General features: G+C 33.6%; 1 protein-coding gene across 6 annotated transcripts in view; it reads right to left on the bottom strand.

The window, feature by feature from the left end:
- The window catches only part of MYO9A (myosin IXA), a 237,897-nt gene that overhangs the window by 92,331 nt on the left and 129,185 nt on the right, over positions 1–16,381 (bottom strand). For all 6 annotated transcript variants that reach the window (XM_039856603.1, XM_039856602.1, XM_039856604.1 and 3 more), the window contains 2 exons: positions 5,134–5,277; positions 3,762–3,801 (listed from right to left, as the gene is read on the bottom strand). In XM_039856603.1, coding sequence (XP_039712537.1) covers positions 3,762–3,801; positions 5,134–5,277 — 184 coding nt within the window. The remainder of the gene's footprint in view (positions 1–3,761; positions 3,802–5,133; positions 5,278–16,381) is intronic.

Raw genomic sequence — 16,381 nt, 5'->3', positions numbered from 1 at the left:
ATGTCAACATATCATTTCATTTTTCTCTTTGCACATATCATCTAATTATCTTTTCATTTATTTGCTTTTATTTCCCTAGAAGATAAACTATGAGAAAGCAAGGACTAACTAGACTGTTCATCCTTGTACCCCCAATGCCTAAAACAATTTCTGGTACAGAGTAGGTATCCAATAAATATTAGTTCTGATAAATTAATGGTTAACAACTAATGATTTTTGAGCAATGTTTCATCAGCAACTGGAGACGAGACTTCTGCCCATAAAACCACTATGATTAGATCAACCAACATATATTCAGAGTGATTACTACATATCACGCTCTGTTCTAAGTGCTAGGAATACACTGCATTCAAGTATAGGGAGATTGGCTATAAGGACATTAAAAAATAAATGATAATTTGAAGACTATTAAGATTTATGGAAAAGATAAAGCGAGGGAGAAAAAGGGAGACAAGGTAAAACAGAACAAAGTGGAAGATAGGAGGTTAAGAGGAAAAGAGAAAGATGAATCCAGTTAAGTGACAGCTGCAATAGCCCAGCATGATGCTGACAAAGATCAAGAATTGGAATGTGGACCACGGATCTAGCTGAAAGAGATATAATTTCTTTCTTAAGTCTTCTGTTCATTGTCTACTTTATTCCTTTCTTAATTCCATCTTCACTGTTTAGTTTGTTCAGCTTAATCAGTTCATTCATTTTAAAAACAATTGTGCAAGGTGCTGTAGAAACAAAGATTAAGAAGATCCTGCTGAAGCATTATTTACAATAGCCAAGATATGGAAGCAACCTAAGATTCTATTGATAGACAATTGGGTAAAGAAGATGTGGAACACATATACAATGGAATATTACTCAGTCACTAAAAAGAATGAAATCTTGCCATTCCCAACGACATGGATGGACATAGAGGGTATTACACTAAGTGAAATAAGTCAGACAGACAAAGATAAGTACCATATAATTTCATTTATATGTGGAATTAAAGAAGAAAATAAACAAACAAACAAAACAGAAACAAACTCATAGATACAGGGACATTTTGATGGTTGCAAAACAGGAGGGTGAGTGGGGGAAGGTAAAAAAAGGGAAAGAGATTCAGATGTATAAATTGCCAGTTATAAAAGCAGTCACAGGGATGTAATATACAGCATAGGGAATATGGTCAATAATATTGTAATAACCATGAATGGTGTCAGATGGGTACTTGATTTATTGGGGTGATCACTTCTTAAGTTATGTAAATGTTTAATCACTATGTTGCACCTCTAAACTAACGTAATATTGTATATCAAGTGTAATTAAAAGATTAAAAAATTATTTTGAAAAAGAGAAAATACTGTTCATGTTAAAGAAGACTAAAATTTACTTCAAGTTTGAGCCCAAGTGACTAAAAATTTAGTAGCGGAGTGACACACTAAAATAAATCACTTTAGGCATCAAGTGTAAGAGATGAACAGGGTGTCAAAGTAGAAATGTACAACAGGGCAACTGTCAGTAAAAGACTGGAAGTTAAAAGACAGGTCATGTTAGAAAAGTAGATTTAATAAAAGTGACGGTTTCAAGATATGAGAGTAAATTACAAGAAAATAGAAAGTATTATCTAAAGAGAATCATATTAACAGAGGGCTAAAGGGCTGTTGAAAGTTCTATTTGTTAAGTATTTGCTTATGTTTAATTATTCAGCATTCTGATGTCAATAAAATCAAGTGTTAGAGATATCCTGAATACAGGTGACTGAACCTTACTTCCAGTAGCTATGAAAGTTATACAGCTACATGCAACAGTGCTTCAGATATCAAGATATAAAAAGAGGCTGCAGATTTTACCAAAAAGAAAAAGAAAAAAACAAACAAAATAAAGCTTAGGCTATTGACACTTCTGTTGCTTCTTTCCAAATCATATATGAAACTAACTTAATGCAACAGAAATATCTTATTCGGCAAATGACCACAGTCAATGAGATCTGCCACTTTAAGTTTTAATAACATATACTTGTCTTGCCTTGGTCTGAAGTGGACTGAAAGAAACAAGCAAAACATTATGTATAATTAGAAAAATGAGGCTTATTTAAATAAGTATAGGAAAATAAGAAGAGTGAGGTTACTAAACGAACTACATTATGCATATATATACATATATGTATATATACACATATACATATATATCCATATATATGTATACAGATAAGCCACAAATTCAGTTCTATAAGAAAAATACTTATTATTTATTGACTGCTAAACATGCATGTACCAAACATTTATCTCTAATACTAATATCTATTATCCCCGCATTACAGATGAGATGACAGAGGTTAAGACATGTTAGAGAACTCACTCCGAAAATCACAGAGCAAGTAACAGATCCCTAATTTGAATGTCTGTTAGTGACTCTTACTCTCATAGGCTATGTTGCCTCTCTAATATTAGATATGTATTTAAATCTATAAAACATTAAAATAAATAAGAACTCAGCTACATTTAAAAGAGAAATGAATGAGATTCTGTGATTGATGACTGAATGAAATTATTTACTCCAGATGTAGCCAACATTCATGTTGGCTATCATATGAAGTTTAAGAGGAAGGTATCCATTTGAGAAGAGTACAAAGAACAGTGCAAATAGCTAGACTCAGGAGTGGCATTCGAAATACTAAAAGACTAAAGAGACAGTGAAGGAAAAAGAAGACAAATGAACAGATAAAGATGTTTAATAGCAAATGTGGTCTCCTCTTTTCTCTATATAAAATCTATTCATGGTAAGAACATCATTACAAGCCACTTACATAAATTTTCTTTGCGTTTTGTGATTTTAAACAACATTTACCACGACCAGAAATCACATCAGCGGTGCATTCTTTGGAAACATAAGGTAACTTAGGTAGAAGGAATAATAAAGACAGATTCATTCTCTTGTTTCTTAAACTAGAGAATCATGAGAATAAATAACTTTTTCAGTTCTTCTAAAATCTTGGAATTACATTCATTAACAAGTATTCTTTCTTTGGGAGGATACAAGAGAAAGAAATATTCAATAAGATTTTTCTTTCTTTAGTAAATTCAATAAATATTTTTGGAATACCATCTCTGTGTTAATAATGTAGATCGAAGTAGGCAAACTACAGCCCAAGAGCCAAATCCTGCCCACCATGTTTACATGCTTTATATGGTTGAAAAATTAAAATAGTATTTAATGACATGTGAAAAATTATAGATAATTCAAACTTCAGTGTCCATAAATAAATTTTTATTGGAATACAGTCACACTCATTCAATTACATATTGTGTATAGTTGCACTTGTACTACAATAGCAGAGCTAATAAGCAGTTACAACAGAGAGCCTATCTGGACCTTTACAATAAAACTTAGCTAATTCGTGCTGCTGATGATGAGAATTAAGTAAGCACTAATTAGAAATTATTTAAAAATCAGGTAAAATTCATAATTTGATCCTAACCTGCCCCAAGGAGAAATAAAAAGAAATCTCAATGAGACAATTACTCAACAAAAATTTATGTTCAAAAGCTCTTCAAATACTAGAAAACGGGATATGTCACAATAAATATCTACCTGAACTATTAAGCTTGGCCATTTTATAACATCCAGTCTTACTTCTAAAATGGATTGAACTGAATGCACACAAACTCTACTTTGGGTAAAAATAAGATATTTCTTGTCTTTTATTTATAAAGATTGTTTGCATAAGTAATAAAATAATTATGAAGTAGGGAACCAATGGCAAAAAGAATTTTCACAATACCCACCTTTGGAAGGCCAGGCTTCGATTTGAAGTTTTTGTTTCTCCTAAAGAGACAAATCACATATTAGAAAAAAAAAATACTATAGAGATGAATGATCTCAAGGTCTCTATTTAAACAGCAAGTTATATACTCATTTCCAAGATACAGGTCATTTATACGAAAACACTGTCTGATTCACCTAAGCAGGCACCTTTGGGAAGGAAGAATAAGCAAGGAAAAGAGAACAAAAAAAGAGATGCCTGCTCTGTAACACAGGTATAAACATACTTAAGCCTGATGATCAGTAACATAATGTTGTACATTCAGAGCTTAAATTTCATTTTCTTTTGGATATTAATAGGATTCTAATGTCTTTTTACTACAAAGTTTTATTTCTGCCATTTCAAAACTTTAAATAGATGCTTAATTTCATAAATTTTTAAAATGTACTTTTCACTAAACTTTATGATCTTCCACTTTTAGAAATTAAAAATTCTCTTCTGCTTTTTTTCTTATTCATAACTCAAAATCATACTTACACCAATACTTTCTTCTTACTATGTCTACAGAAAGAAGGGGAATAAAGACCAATACTTAATGAACATGGGATGGGGAGTCAGAAAGACCTGCGCTGGAATCTAACTTCCACCACATACTAAGGTATGATTTTAACCTGTAGAAGTCTTGGTTTCATTATGGAATACTGTAAAATGAGGATGATAATATCAATCACTTAGAACTGTTGTGAGGATTAAGTGAATTAATTCACAGTTCTGGAGTATAGCAAGACTTATGTAAACTGAGCCAATTAACACTGTTAAGCAATGACTTAGGGATTAAGAAATCCAGCTGTTCTACTTCTAGCTAGTGGTCAAAAAATATGCTTTCCAAGTATCTGAAATATATTATATAGATAGCTAAGAACTTTTAGTGGTCCACCATGCATGGTTATATCTATGTCCTCAAACCAGTTCCAGAAGCAGGTAATGGATAAATGTTTATATACCACTATACACAGTCCCATTCACCATTTCACATGGGATTTTCCTGCTCAATTTTTTATGGCTGCCAGAATTAAGGGGCAGCTGCAGTTAAACAGCAGGAATACAAAAAAGAGCTAAGAGATTTCTCTCTCTCTGGATGGAGTGTCTGACAAAAAGCAATAAAGAATCATCTCTGTAATGAGTACACTCAACTATGATTCTCCTGGCAAAATGAAAACAGAAAACACCAACTTAATAATGTGTGAGATTCATAACTCTAAATGCTGACTATTTTTAACCTTGTCTCACTCAAAATTCTACTCATGAAATAGTTTCACCATCACCCCCTTTTTTTAATCCAGAAATTTTAAACCAGTCATAAAAAGCAATCCACATTACTAATTAATACTAACGTGAGAATTCCATGGGCTCTTTCCAAGAGCTTGCTGCTGGCTGAATTAGTGAATATCCCATCTTTGTCAAGCAAGGAGGGGCTACTTGATAGTCTGCTCTGGCGAATTCCAGTTCTGCCATTCCAGGCAAAATCAAATGTATCGCTGTAAAAATTAAATACAGTACAATTTGCTTTTGTTAATTGTGACATCTCTAATTAACACTCTCTAAATTGCTAAATAAGTAGAATAAAACTTTAAACCTTAAAGTTAAAATTTAGAAAAAATGCTAAACCAGCAGCAAATGGTTTCATCAGAGATTATCAATCAATTTGGACTAACCTTTACTCATTCGGAACAAAAAATTTCTATGGATTCTGGCACATTTACATACAAGTGTGCATGTAGATGAGTACATCATATAGCTAATTTATTTAAATATGTTATTAACCATTTAACAATCAAAGTTTTTGTTAGATTTTAGAACTTCCAAATGCTATTGAAAGAATTTCAAATCCTAATAGGCTGTCCCATTCTATAAAATATTTAATTTCCTTCTGGGAGGTCTTACTTACACACTCAGTATTACACACAAATCCACTAAAGTTACTAAGCTCCTTCTAAGGGCTGAGCACTACTGTAGGCGCTGAAGATACAGGAACACAACAGATAAAATTATCAGTGATTATAATATAAAGAGATAATAGGGGGCTTTCCATATAAAGACAGCAAATTGTACACATATTTGGATTCCTTCAGAAACCCATAAAAACATTAATAATTTTTAAAGGAATAAACACTTAAGAATAAAGAGAATATACTAAGAGATAACAGTAACATATTTTTTGAAATTTGGAAAGCTGCAAAATATAGAAAGTAAACTACTTTCTCAGTAGTAAACCTGAAAAGCAATCTTAAATTGGCTGTGAGGAAGGTTAGGAAGCATCCCTATTTACTCATGAGAACTCTCAAAAGGCTCCAGGATTAGTGGTAGTACCAATTACCTCTGAAAGTAGTGAAAAAGAGAAGTTAAAAGTAGGAGCACTAGTTGAAAGTTGGTTTAAGAAGCACTTAGAAATCCATGCAGCCTGATAACCTCCTTTACCCAAGCAAGAGTATAAAAGACAAAATGTGGACTGGGCAGCACCAGGCACAACTGAGGGTGAGGTATATAGATGTCAAAGGAAATACTGAAAATAGGGATTCTCAGTCCTCTTACCCAGCTGGGTCCAGAGTGCTGCAGCTGGGACACAGTTGTCCCTTGAACAACACGATGAGAACTATGCAGGCTCACTTATATGCAATTTTTTTCAATAAATATTGTAAATGTATTTTCTCTTCCTTATGATTTTAACATTTTTTCTCTAGCTTAGTTTAAGAATACAGTAATAATACATATATAAAATGTGTTAATCAACTATTTATGTTATCAGTAAGGATTCAGTCAACAGGCTATTAGTAATTAAGTTTTTAGAGAATCAAAAGTTGTACGTGAATTTTCAGCTGGCTGCACAGGTGGTCAGTGCCCTTAACCCCCATGTTGTTCAAGGGTCAACTGCATATCACCCAGGTAGAAAATTATACTGGACTTATGTGTAAAATGTGACCAGCCCCAGAAGAAAGATCCAAAGATACTAATATGTTCCAGAGACTGACAACACACCCAATTAATCGGAGTTTCCAATTAGCTTTTCAGTGTCTCAATCCTAAAGGTGAACAGTCAACTAAGATTCATTAAGATATTCCTAGGATGAAACAGAGACCAAAACGAACAATCATGACATAAACAACTTGAATTAAAAAAAAGACAAGGCGGGGAAAAGAAAAGTTTTCAAAAGCTATCATTATTAATATCTTTGGAGAGAAAAGAGAAAATATTCCATCTTTAAAATAAGAACAAGATGTTATAAAAATAAAAAGCATTGAGAAAACAAAATAAATAACAAAAGCTCCTGAAAATTAAAAATGTGACACTAATGGTGAAAAGAGACAAATAATAAACACATAATATACTGTATGCCAGATAACAGGTACTAAGGAGAAATTTTAAACAGAAAAGAAGATTTAAAAAATGCCAGGATGTTAGGCTTTTTAATAGGGTGGCCAGTCATTGATAAGCTTCCATGTAAACAGAGATGTGAAGGAGATTAAAAAAAAAAAATTCAAGGAGTTATCTGAAAGAAGGGCATTCATGCAAAGAGGAGAAAAAATAAAAAGTTCTGGGGACAGAAATGTTGCTAATGAGACTGAGATTAAGAAGTCAGCCAGATTATTATTTTAAGATATAAGCTGAATCATGTCAGTGTTTTGCTCAAAATCCTCCAGTGTCTTTCTTTCTCATTCCCATTAAAAGCCAAAAATTCTTACATAACCTAAAAGGTATATGCAACAGGGGCTCCTCTTCACTCTCTGACTTGATCTCCTATCTTATGGTATTCCAGCCTTGCTGCCAATACTTCCCAAATGGATCTACAGATTCAACGTAACCCCTACCAACATCCTAGTGCCTTTTTTGAAGAAATTGACAAGACGATTCTATGAGGAAAAACAATATTGTCAACAAATCATGCTGGGATAACTGGATATCCACATGCAAAAGTATGAAGTTGGACTTCTATCTCACATCAAAAGGAACCACTGAAAAAGTAAAAAGAGCCTTTTGGCCAGAACCTTCATCTTCCAGTAATGCACCAAAATGAACAACATAAAGCAAAAGAAGAGGGACACCCACTATATGTTCTCTAGGCCTCTTAGAAAACATGGGGTTGTTCCTTTGGCCACATACACGTGAATCTATAAGAAAGGAGATATTGTAGACCTCAAGGGAATGGTCACAGTTCAAAAGGAACGTCCCACAAATGTTACCATGGCAAAACTGGAAGAGTACAATGTTATCCAGCATGCTACTGGCATTGTTATAAACAAACAAGTTAAGGGAAAGATTCTTGTCAAGAGAATTAATGTACGTATTGAGCATATTAAGCACTCTAAGAGGCCGAGATAGCATCCTGAAATGTGTGAAGAAGAATGATCAAAAAAATAAAAGTAAGCCAAACAGAAAAGTACCTAGCGCCAACTGGTACTGAAGCGCCAGCTGGCTCCACCCAGAGAAACACACTTTGTGACAACCAAATGAAAGGAGTCTGAGCTGCTGGAACCCATTCCCTATGAATTCATGGCATGAAAGGTATAAAAAAAAGAAAAAAGAAAAAAAGACCTCTAATTGAAACAGACCCAAAGAAATATTTAAAGAAAAAAAAAGCAAAGAGATAAGCTATAAATTGGAACATCTTTTTTGTAACATATAACTAAATGGGACTGGTACTTAAGATTTATAAAAAACTTGAAAAACAAAGATAAATGGGCAAATAAAGAACAGGCATTTCGAGATACATAAATGGCCACAAGTATATATAAAAAGATGTTAGCATCATTAATAAGAAAATGCAAATTATTTTTCTTTTTGTTGTGTTTTGAAAATGCAGATTATAACTACAATAAGATACCATTTTATAACCATTAGACTGTCAAAATTTAAGAAATCTGACAATAAGTTGTGCTGGCAAGGAATGAAGCAAAGGGAATTTTCGGCTGCCACTGTTAGTGTACAATGGTACAACTATCTAGGAAAACAGTTTGGGATTATCTTAAAAAACTAACATGTACATATCCTACTGAACTAGCAGTTCCATTTCTAAGTGCGTGCGTGTGTGTGTGTGTGTGTGTATCTCATAAGATTTAATAAAAAGTGACGAAGAAGATTGGCATGAGCATGTTTAAAGCAGCAACATTTGTAATAGTAAAAACAACAACCAAATATCCACTGACAGGAAAATGGACAAATCAATTATGACATAGTCATACCACACAAATTTTTATTGCAGTACAATATATATAACATAATATTTACCATTTTAAGAATTGTATTTCTTTTTATTGAGATATAATTGACATATAACACTACATTAGTTTCAGGTATTCAATATAATGACTTGCTATTTGTATATACTGATGTGATCACCACAATACATCTAATTAACATCTACCACCATGCATATCTACATATTTTTTTCTGTGGTGCAAACTTTTAAGATCTACTCTCTCAGCAACTTTCAAATATAAAACACAGCATTAAGCGTAGTCATCTTGCTGTACATTACTTCTCCAGTGCTTATTTATTTTATCATTGGAAGTCTGTACCTTTTGATAACCTTCACCTATTTTATCAACCCCTACCCCACCTCTGGAAACCACCAATCTGTTCTCTATTTAAGCCATTTTAAATGTACAATTCAGTGGCATTGAATACATTCACATTTTTGCATAACCATCACCACTTTCCATCTCCAGAGTTTTTCATCCCAAACTGGAACTCCGTACCCAATAAACAATTACTCCCATTCTCCTAATAGCAGGAATTTCTTTTCTAATGTGCTTTTTTTGTGGTAAAATGCACACAGCATCAAATTTACCATGCTAACCATTTTTAAGTGTACAATTCAGTAGTAGTAAGTATATTTATTGTTGTGCAACATCACCACTATCCACCTCCAGCAATTTTAGTTAAACTTCAAGTCTGTACCCATTAAAGAATAACTGTCCACTCTCACCAACACTATATAACATTATACAGCAACTAAAAATAACAAATTACATGCAATAAGATGGATGAATCTTAGATACATATTGCTGAGAAAAAAAGTCACAGAAGACCACATACTATATATTAGTATTTCTGTAAAACTCAAAAACCAGCTAGCTAAATAATCTTAACTTATGCTTAGAAAAACATACATTTACGGTAAAACTTTTTTTTTAGAACATGGTAATGACAAACAAAATTCTAGAGAGCAGTTATCTGTGGGAGGGGAAGAAAGGGAATAGTGAGAAAGTAATATAAAGGTGGCTGCAGCAGTATTAATAATCTTCCAGTTCTGAACTTGGGTAGTAGGTTTATTTTGCTGGTATGCTTCCTAACATACATGTGTTTTCTGTCGTTTCTTCTATCAAATGTTACATTAATATATAAAGACAATAGGAGCTTCCCATTAAACATGTATATTGAACACTAATATACCATTTCAAATCTTCAGTCACCTCTCATTCTATCTACTGCTGTTATAAACAGTACCATGATCAGTTACACACACATATTTTGTCCAGAGTCAAAGAGATGCTACTAACAAGACCTGGTTTCAGACTTCAAACACTTGCAACACTTGCCTCTTGTTTGATGTAAGTTTCTGTTCTGCATTTACACATGCATAACTCTCTGTGGGGCCAGCCACCTTGGGGCAATGGAAAAGACGTTCCTCCTTTCTTCTCCAAGGCAAATAGATGATCCAGAGACACAAATCATTCAGCTTCTCGGTTGGCCTCAAAGGGTTCAGTAACCAGTGGCCAACTTATTAATGCATTCTTAAATGGGTTTTCTATCTTTACCTTTTTTACTCCCATATCTGCACCCCTGCTCCTTAGGATAGCATCCTTAAATAAGCTACATTCTTAAATAAACTACTTGGTCTCTGCTTAAGGGAAACCTATAATAACCTTGCATGGTATACTGAACTCAATTGTTTATCTCAGCCCCCAGCTGAAATACCACAAAATGACAAATAAAAATGTTATGAATTTACAAGAACAAAAAGTAGGAAGGGAGACTATGAAAAGGACAAAGAAAAGTAAGAGTTTAAAAGTAGATGGCCATGTAATAAAAGACTGAATAAAACATACAAACAGACACAGAAAGGCAACCAAAATGCAAAGACAAAGCAGCAGAAACCATATAAGAGAATGGAACAGAGATCCAGGAATAATGGAGTCAGGTAAGCTAACAGATGCAGAGTTCAAAACACTGGTTATAAAGATGCTCAATGAACTTAGGGAAAGTGTACATGAACTCAGTGAGAACTTTAACAAAGAGATAAAAACCACAAAAATGGAAATGGAAATTATAAAAGGGAACCAATTAGAAACGAAGAACACATTATCTGAGACGCAGAGTATACTAGAGAGAATCAACAAAGTGGATAAAGAAGATCAAACCACCGATAGAGGATGGGAAAGCCAAGGCCACTCAATCAGAACGGCAAGATAAAAGAAGCCAAGACTATAATAATAATTTAAGGAACTTATGGGACACTATTAAATGTAAAAATATCTGAGTCATAGGGGTACCTGAAAGAAAACAAGACGTTGAAGAACTATTTGAAGAAATAATGATGGAAAACTTCCCTCACCTGGTGAAGGAAATAGACATACAATCCCAGGAAGCTCATAGAGTCCCAAGAAAGAGGAACCAAAAGAGGCCTACACCAAGACACAGCATACTTAAAGTGCCAAAGGTTAAATACAAAGAGAGAATCTTAAAAGCAGCAAGAGAAAAGCAAGGGAGCACCCACAAGACTGGCAGCTGATTTCTCAAAAGAAACTATACAGGACAGAAGGGCTTGGCACAAAATATTCAATGTGATGAAAACCCAGGATCTACAACCAAGAATACTTTATCTAGCAGAGCTATCATTTAGAGTTGAAGGACAGAGAAAGTATTTCCCAGACAAAAATAAGCTAAAGGAATTTCTCAACACCAAGCCAGTATTACAGGAAATGTAATACTGGAAGGACTTCTTTAAGAAGAAAAAACATGTATCAAAAACAGGAATAAAAAATGGTAATAACTACATTCCTATCAACAAGTACCCCAAGTAGAAAAGAATTAAGTACTCCAACCAAAATATAAGGAAGCTGAATGAATAAGAAAATAAGACCCCTACATATGCTGCCTACAAGAGAATCACTTCAGATTAAAAGACACATACACACTAAAAGGAAGGAGATGAAAAAAGATATTGCTTTGATATACCTAGAGGGTATTGCGCTGAATGAAATATGTCAGACAGAGAAAGACAAATATCGCATGATTCCAGGTACATGTGGAATCTAAAGAACAAAATAAACAACAACAACAAAAACATAAATAAACTCATAGAGTATATTTTGAGGGCTACTAGATGGAAGGGGGTTGGGAGGACAGCAAAAAAGGGCAAAGAGATTAAGAAGTACAAATAGATAGTTACAAAATAGACGCGGGGCTACAAATTTTATCATAAGGAAAATAATAATGTTTAATAAACATGTAATGGGGAAGAGGGGTACTAGATTTAGTGGGTGACCACTCTGTGAGTTATACAGATCTCTAATAACTATGCTGTACAACTGAAACAAATATATTATTGTGTGCCAGCTATAACTGAAAAAAAAAAAAAACTCGTTCAATTGAATTGTACAATGTAAATACAAGCAACTAATTGTCTATTATATTTCAATAAAGTCCGGGGGCGGGGCACGGAGTCCAAACTAAAAGTCATAAAGATGCTCACCAAACTCGGATCTTTTGCAAAAGTAATTCTAAGAGGGAAATTCATGGTGATACAGGTCTACCTAAAGAAATAAGAAAATTCTCATAAAATAATCTAACTTTACATCTAAAGTAATTAGAACAAGATGAACAAACTAAGCCCAAAGTCAGAAGGAAGAAGGTAACAAAGATCATAGCAGAAATAAATTAGAAACTAAAAAGACAACAGAAAAGATCAAAGAAACAGAGACCTGGTTCTTTAAAAAGATAAACAAAATTGACAAAAACTTAAGCTAGACTAAGAAAAAAAGAGGGCTCAACTTAAAAACATTCAAAGAAGATTTAATATTTATCCTTCTCAAACTCTTCCAAAAAAAACAGAAGATGGGGAAATGCTCCCAGTATTATACTGATACCAAAACCAAACAAGGATACCACACACACATTACAGGCCGATATCCCTAATGAGTACAGATGTAAAAATCCTCAACAAAATATTAGCAAACCAAATTCAATAACACATCATAAAAATCATACACCACAACCTAGTGGGATTTATCCCAGGGATGCAAGGATGGTTCAATATCACAAATCCATCAACATGATACAGATTTAACAAAATGAAGGATAAAAATCAGATGACAGTCTCAACAGAAGCAGAAAAGCATTTAATAAAATTCAAAATCCATTTATAATAAAAACTCTCAACAAAGTGGGTAGAGATGAAATGTACTTCAACATAATATAGGTCATTTATGACAAGCCCACATTTAACATCATATTCAATGGCAAAAGCCAAAAGCTTTTCCTTTAAGATCAGGAATAAGACAAGGATGCCCACTCTCACCACTACTATTCAACATAGTACTGGAAGTCCTAGCCAGAGCAATCAAGCAGTAAAAAGAAATAAAAGACATCCAAACTGGAAAGGAAGAATTAAAACTGTCACTGTTTGCAAATGATATGATTTTACATGCAGAAAAACCTAAAGACCTCACCAAAAAAATCTGTTAGAAGTAATAAATTCAAAAAAGTTACAGGGTACAAAATCAATATATGAAAATCGGTTGCAATGTTATATAACAACAACAAATTATCAGAACGAGAAATTAAGATAACAGTCCCATTTACAATCGAATTGAAAAGAATAAAATACCTCAAAATAATGTATTAAGTTGGTGAAAGACCTGTACGCTGAAACTATAAGATACTGATGAAAGAAACTGAAGAAGACACAAATAATGGAAAGATATTCTGTATTCATGAATTGGAGTAATTAGTATTGTTATAATGTTCAAACTATCCAAAGCAATCTATGGATTCACTGCAATTATTATCAAAATACTAATGGCATTTTCCACAAAATTGTAATCCTAAAATTTGTATGGAACCACGGAAGATCCTGAATAGTCATAGCAATCTTGAGAAAGAAAAAGAAAGCTGAAGGCTCATGCTCCTTGATTTCAAACTATATACAATACTATAGCAATCAAAACAGTATGATATCAGCATAAAAAGAGACACAGATCAATGGAATAAAGCTAGAATGGAATAAAGAGCTCAGAAATAAACTCACACATATCTGATCAATTAATTATGACAGAGGTGACAAGAATATACAATAATAAAAGGATAGTCTCTTCAATAAATAGTACTGGGAAAACTGAACAGACACATGCAAAACAACAAAACTGGACCACTATCTTAAACCGTACACAAAAATTAGCTCAAAATAGATTAAAGAATTGAATGTAAGGCCTGAAATCATAAAATTCCTAGAAGGAAAAATAGGTAGTAAGCTCCTTGACATCTTTCTTAGAGAAGTTTTTTGGATATGACATCAAAGGCAAGAGCAACAAAAGTAAAAATAAACAAATGGAATTACATCAAGATAAAAAGTTTGTGCACATCAAAAAGAACCATAAACAAATGAAAAGGCAACCTACTAAATAAAAGTAGATGCAAATAACGTATCTGGTTACTATCTAAAATATCCAAAATATATGAAGAACTCACGCAACTCAACAACAAAAACAAAAAAATCTGATCAAAAAATTGGCAGAGGATAGACGTTTCTCCAAAAACATACAAATGGCCAAAAGGCACATGAAACGATGCTCGACATCACTCATCATCAAAGAAATGCAAATCAAAACCACAATGAGATTATCACCTCACACCTGTAAGAATGGCTACTGCCAAAAAGACAAGAAATAACAGGTGTTGGCAAGGATATGGAGAAAAGGGAATCCTGTATACTGTTGGTGGGAATGTAAATTGGTATAACGACTATAAAAAACAGTTTGAAGATTCCTTCCACTCCTGAGTATTTAACCAAAGAAAATGAAAACACTTATTTGAAAAGATATATGCACTCCTAGGTTCACTGAAGAATTATTTATAATAGCCAAGCTATAGAAACAACATAAATGTTCAACAATGGAAGGATGAATAAAGAAGATGTGGGGTACACACACACACACACACACACACACACACACACACACACAAAGAATACTACTCAGCCATTTGCAACAACTGAATGTACCCTGAGTGTATTAACTGAAATAAGCTGGACTGAGAAAGAGAAATATCACATGATTTCACTTATTTTGGAATCTTAAAACCAAAATACATGAAAAACAAAACAAAACTAGACTCATAAATACACAGATCGGACTGGTATTTGACAAAGGAGAGAGAGTTTGAAGGGTAGGAGAAACAGGTGAAGGAGAATGAAAAGTACAAACTTCTGGTTTTAAAATAAGTAAGTCATGAGGATGTAATGTATAGCATGAAGACTACAGTCAGTAATATCGTGTTAACTTTGGTGACAGATAACTAGACTAATTGTGGTAATTGTTGCACAATGTATATAAATGTCAAACCATAATGTCATATACCTGAAACCAATATATTATTGTATGTCAATTATACTTCAACTAAAATAAAAATAGAGGAATTAAGTGGAAGTATGCATATGAAATCATGAGGAGCCCAGCTATATGCCCAGAACATTAGCAGCAAGATTTATAATTTGTAGGCAGAGAACACAGACTAACCCAAGAGAAAGTAGAGATACAGATATTTGGAATTCACCAACTAAATCGTGGTTCCCCAATCAATTACAAAATATATCTCTAACCCAAATATCATTTGAATGTATTTGTATATCCAATGATTTATTCTCTCTCGATGAATGCCTCTCAAGAAACTCAGGGTAACATATCCATGATGAAACTTTCATTCCCCCCTCAAAACTGCAAAACTGCTATTCCTCTTACATTCCCTAAGTACTAAGCCAGAAATCTAGATAGAAATCATCCTTAATTACTTCCTCACCCCACCCAATATATTCCCCAAGTTTTATATAGACATATAGACATATATTCTTCTATCTCTCTCCCTCCCTTTCTCTCTCCCTTAACCTCCCTCACTCCCTCTCTTCCTCCCTCTCTCTCCCTCTCTGCCTTTTCCTACTCTCTCCCTCCCCTTCTCCCATTCCCTTTATTCTCCCTTTCCCCTTCTTCTCCCTCTCCCTCTATCTGAAACAAAGGCATACAGAGTTACAATCACAGATTAGGAAGATAAACTTGGCCAAGAACAAATTTTGGTAACTCCCAAACCAGCTGTCTTCCTTCTACATGCTATAAAAAGGCCTAAGGGAAAACAGGTAAGTTTTACTAGTATTTTACAGTAAGTAACAGGAAGAATCCCAGCATTAGAATGGCAGGCTCAATGGTGGCAAAGTAGAATTCTAGAAGTCAAAGAAAAAAATTGGCTGTGCCACAGAAAAAGAGGACAATCAATGTGATGGTAAGGAGAACAGAGATCTCTCTGTGCACTTAAAAATCTTTGTACCAGTTGGTTGTTTCAATAAAATGACTTGGCATAGGTATTTGTTTCAGATAT

Source organism: Pteropus medius, unplaced genomic scaffold (genome assembly GCF_902729225.1).
Source record: "Pteropus medius unplaced genomic scaffold, Ma_sr-lr_union100, whole genome shotgun sequence".
NCBI classification, from domain to species: Eukaryota; Metazoa; Chordata; class Mammalia; order Chiroptera; family Pteropodidae; genus Pteropus; species Pteropus medius.
Note: the sequence above shows the minus strand (reverse complement) of the source record. Positions and strands in the feature narration are given on the sequence as shown.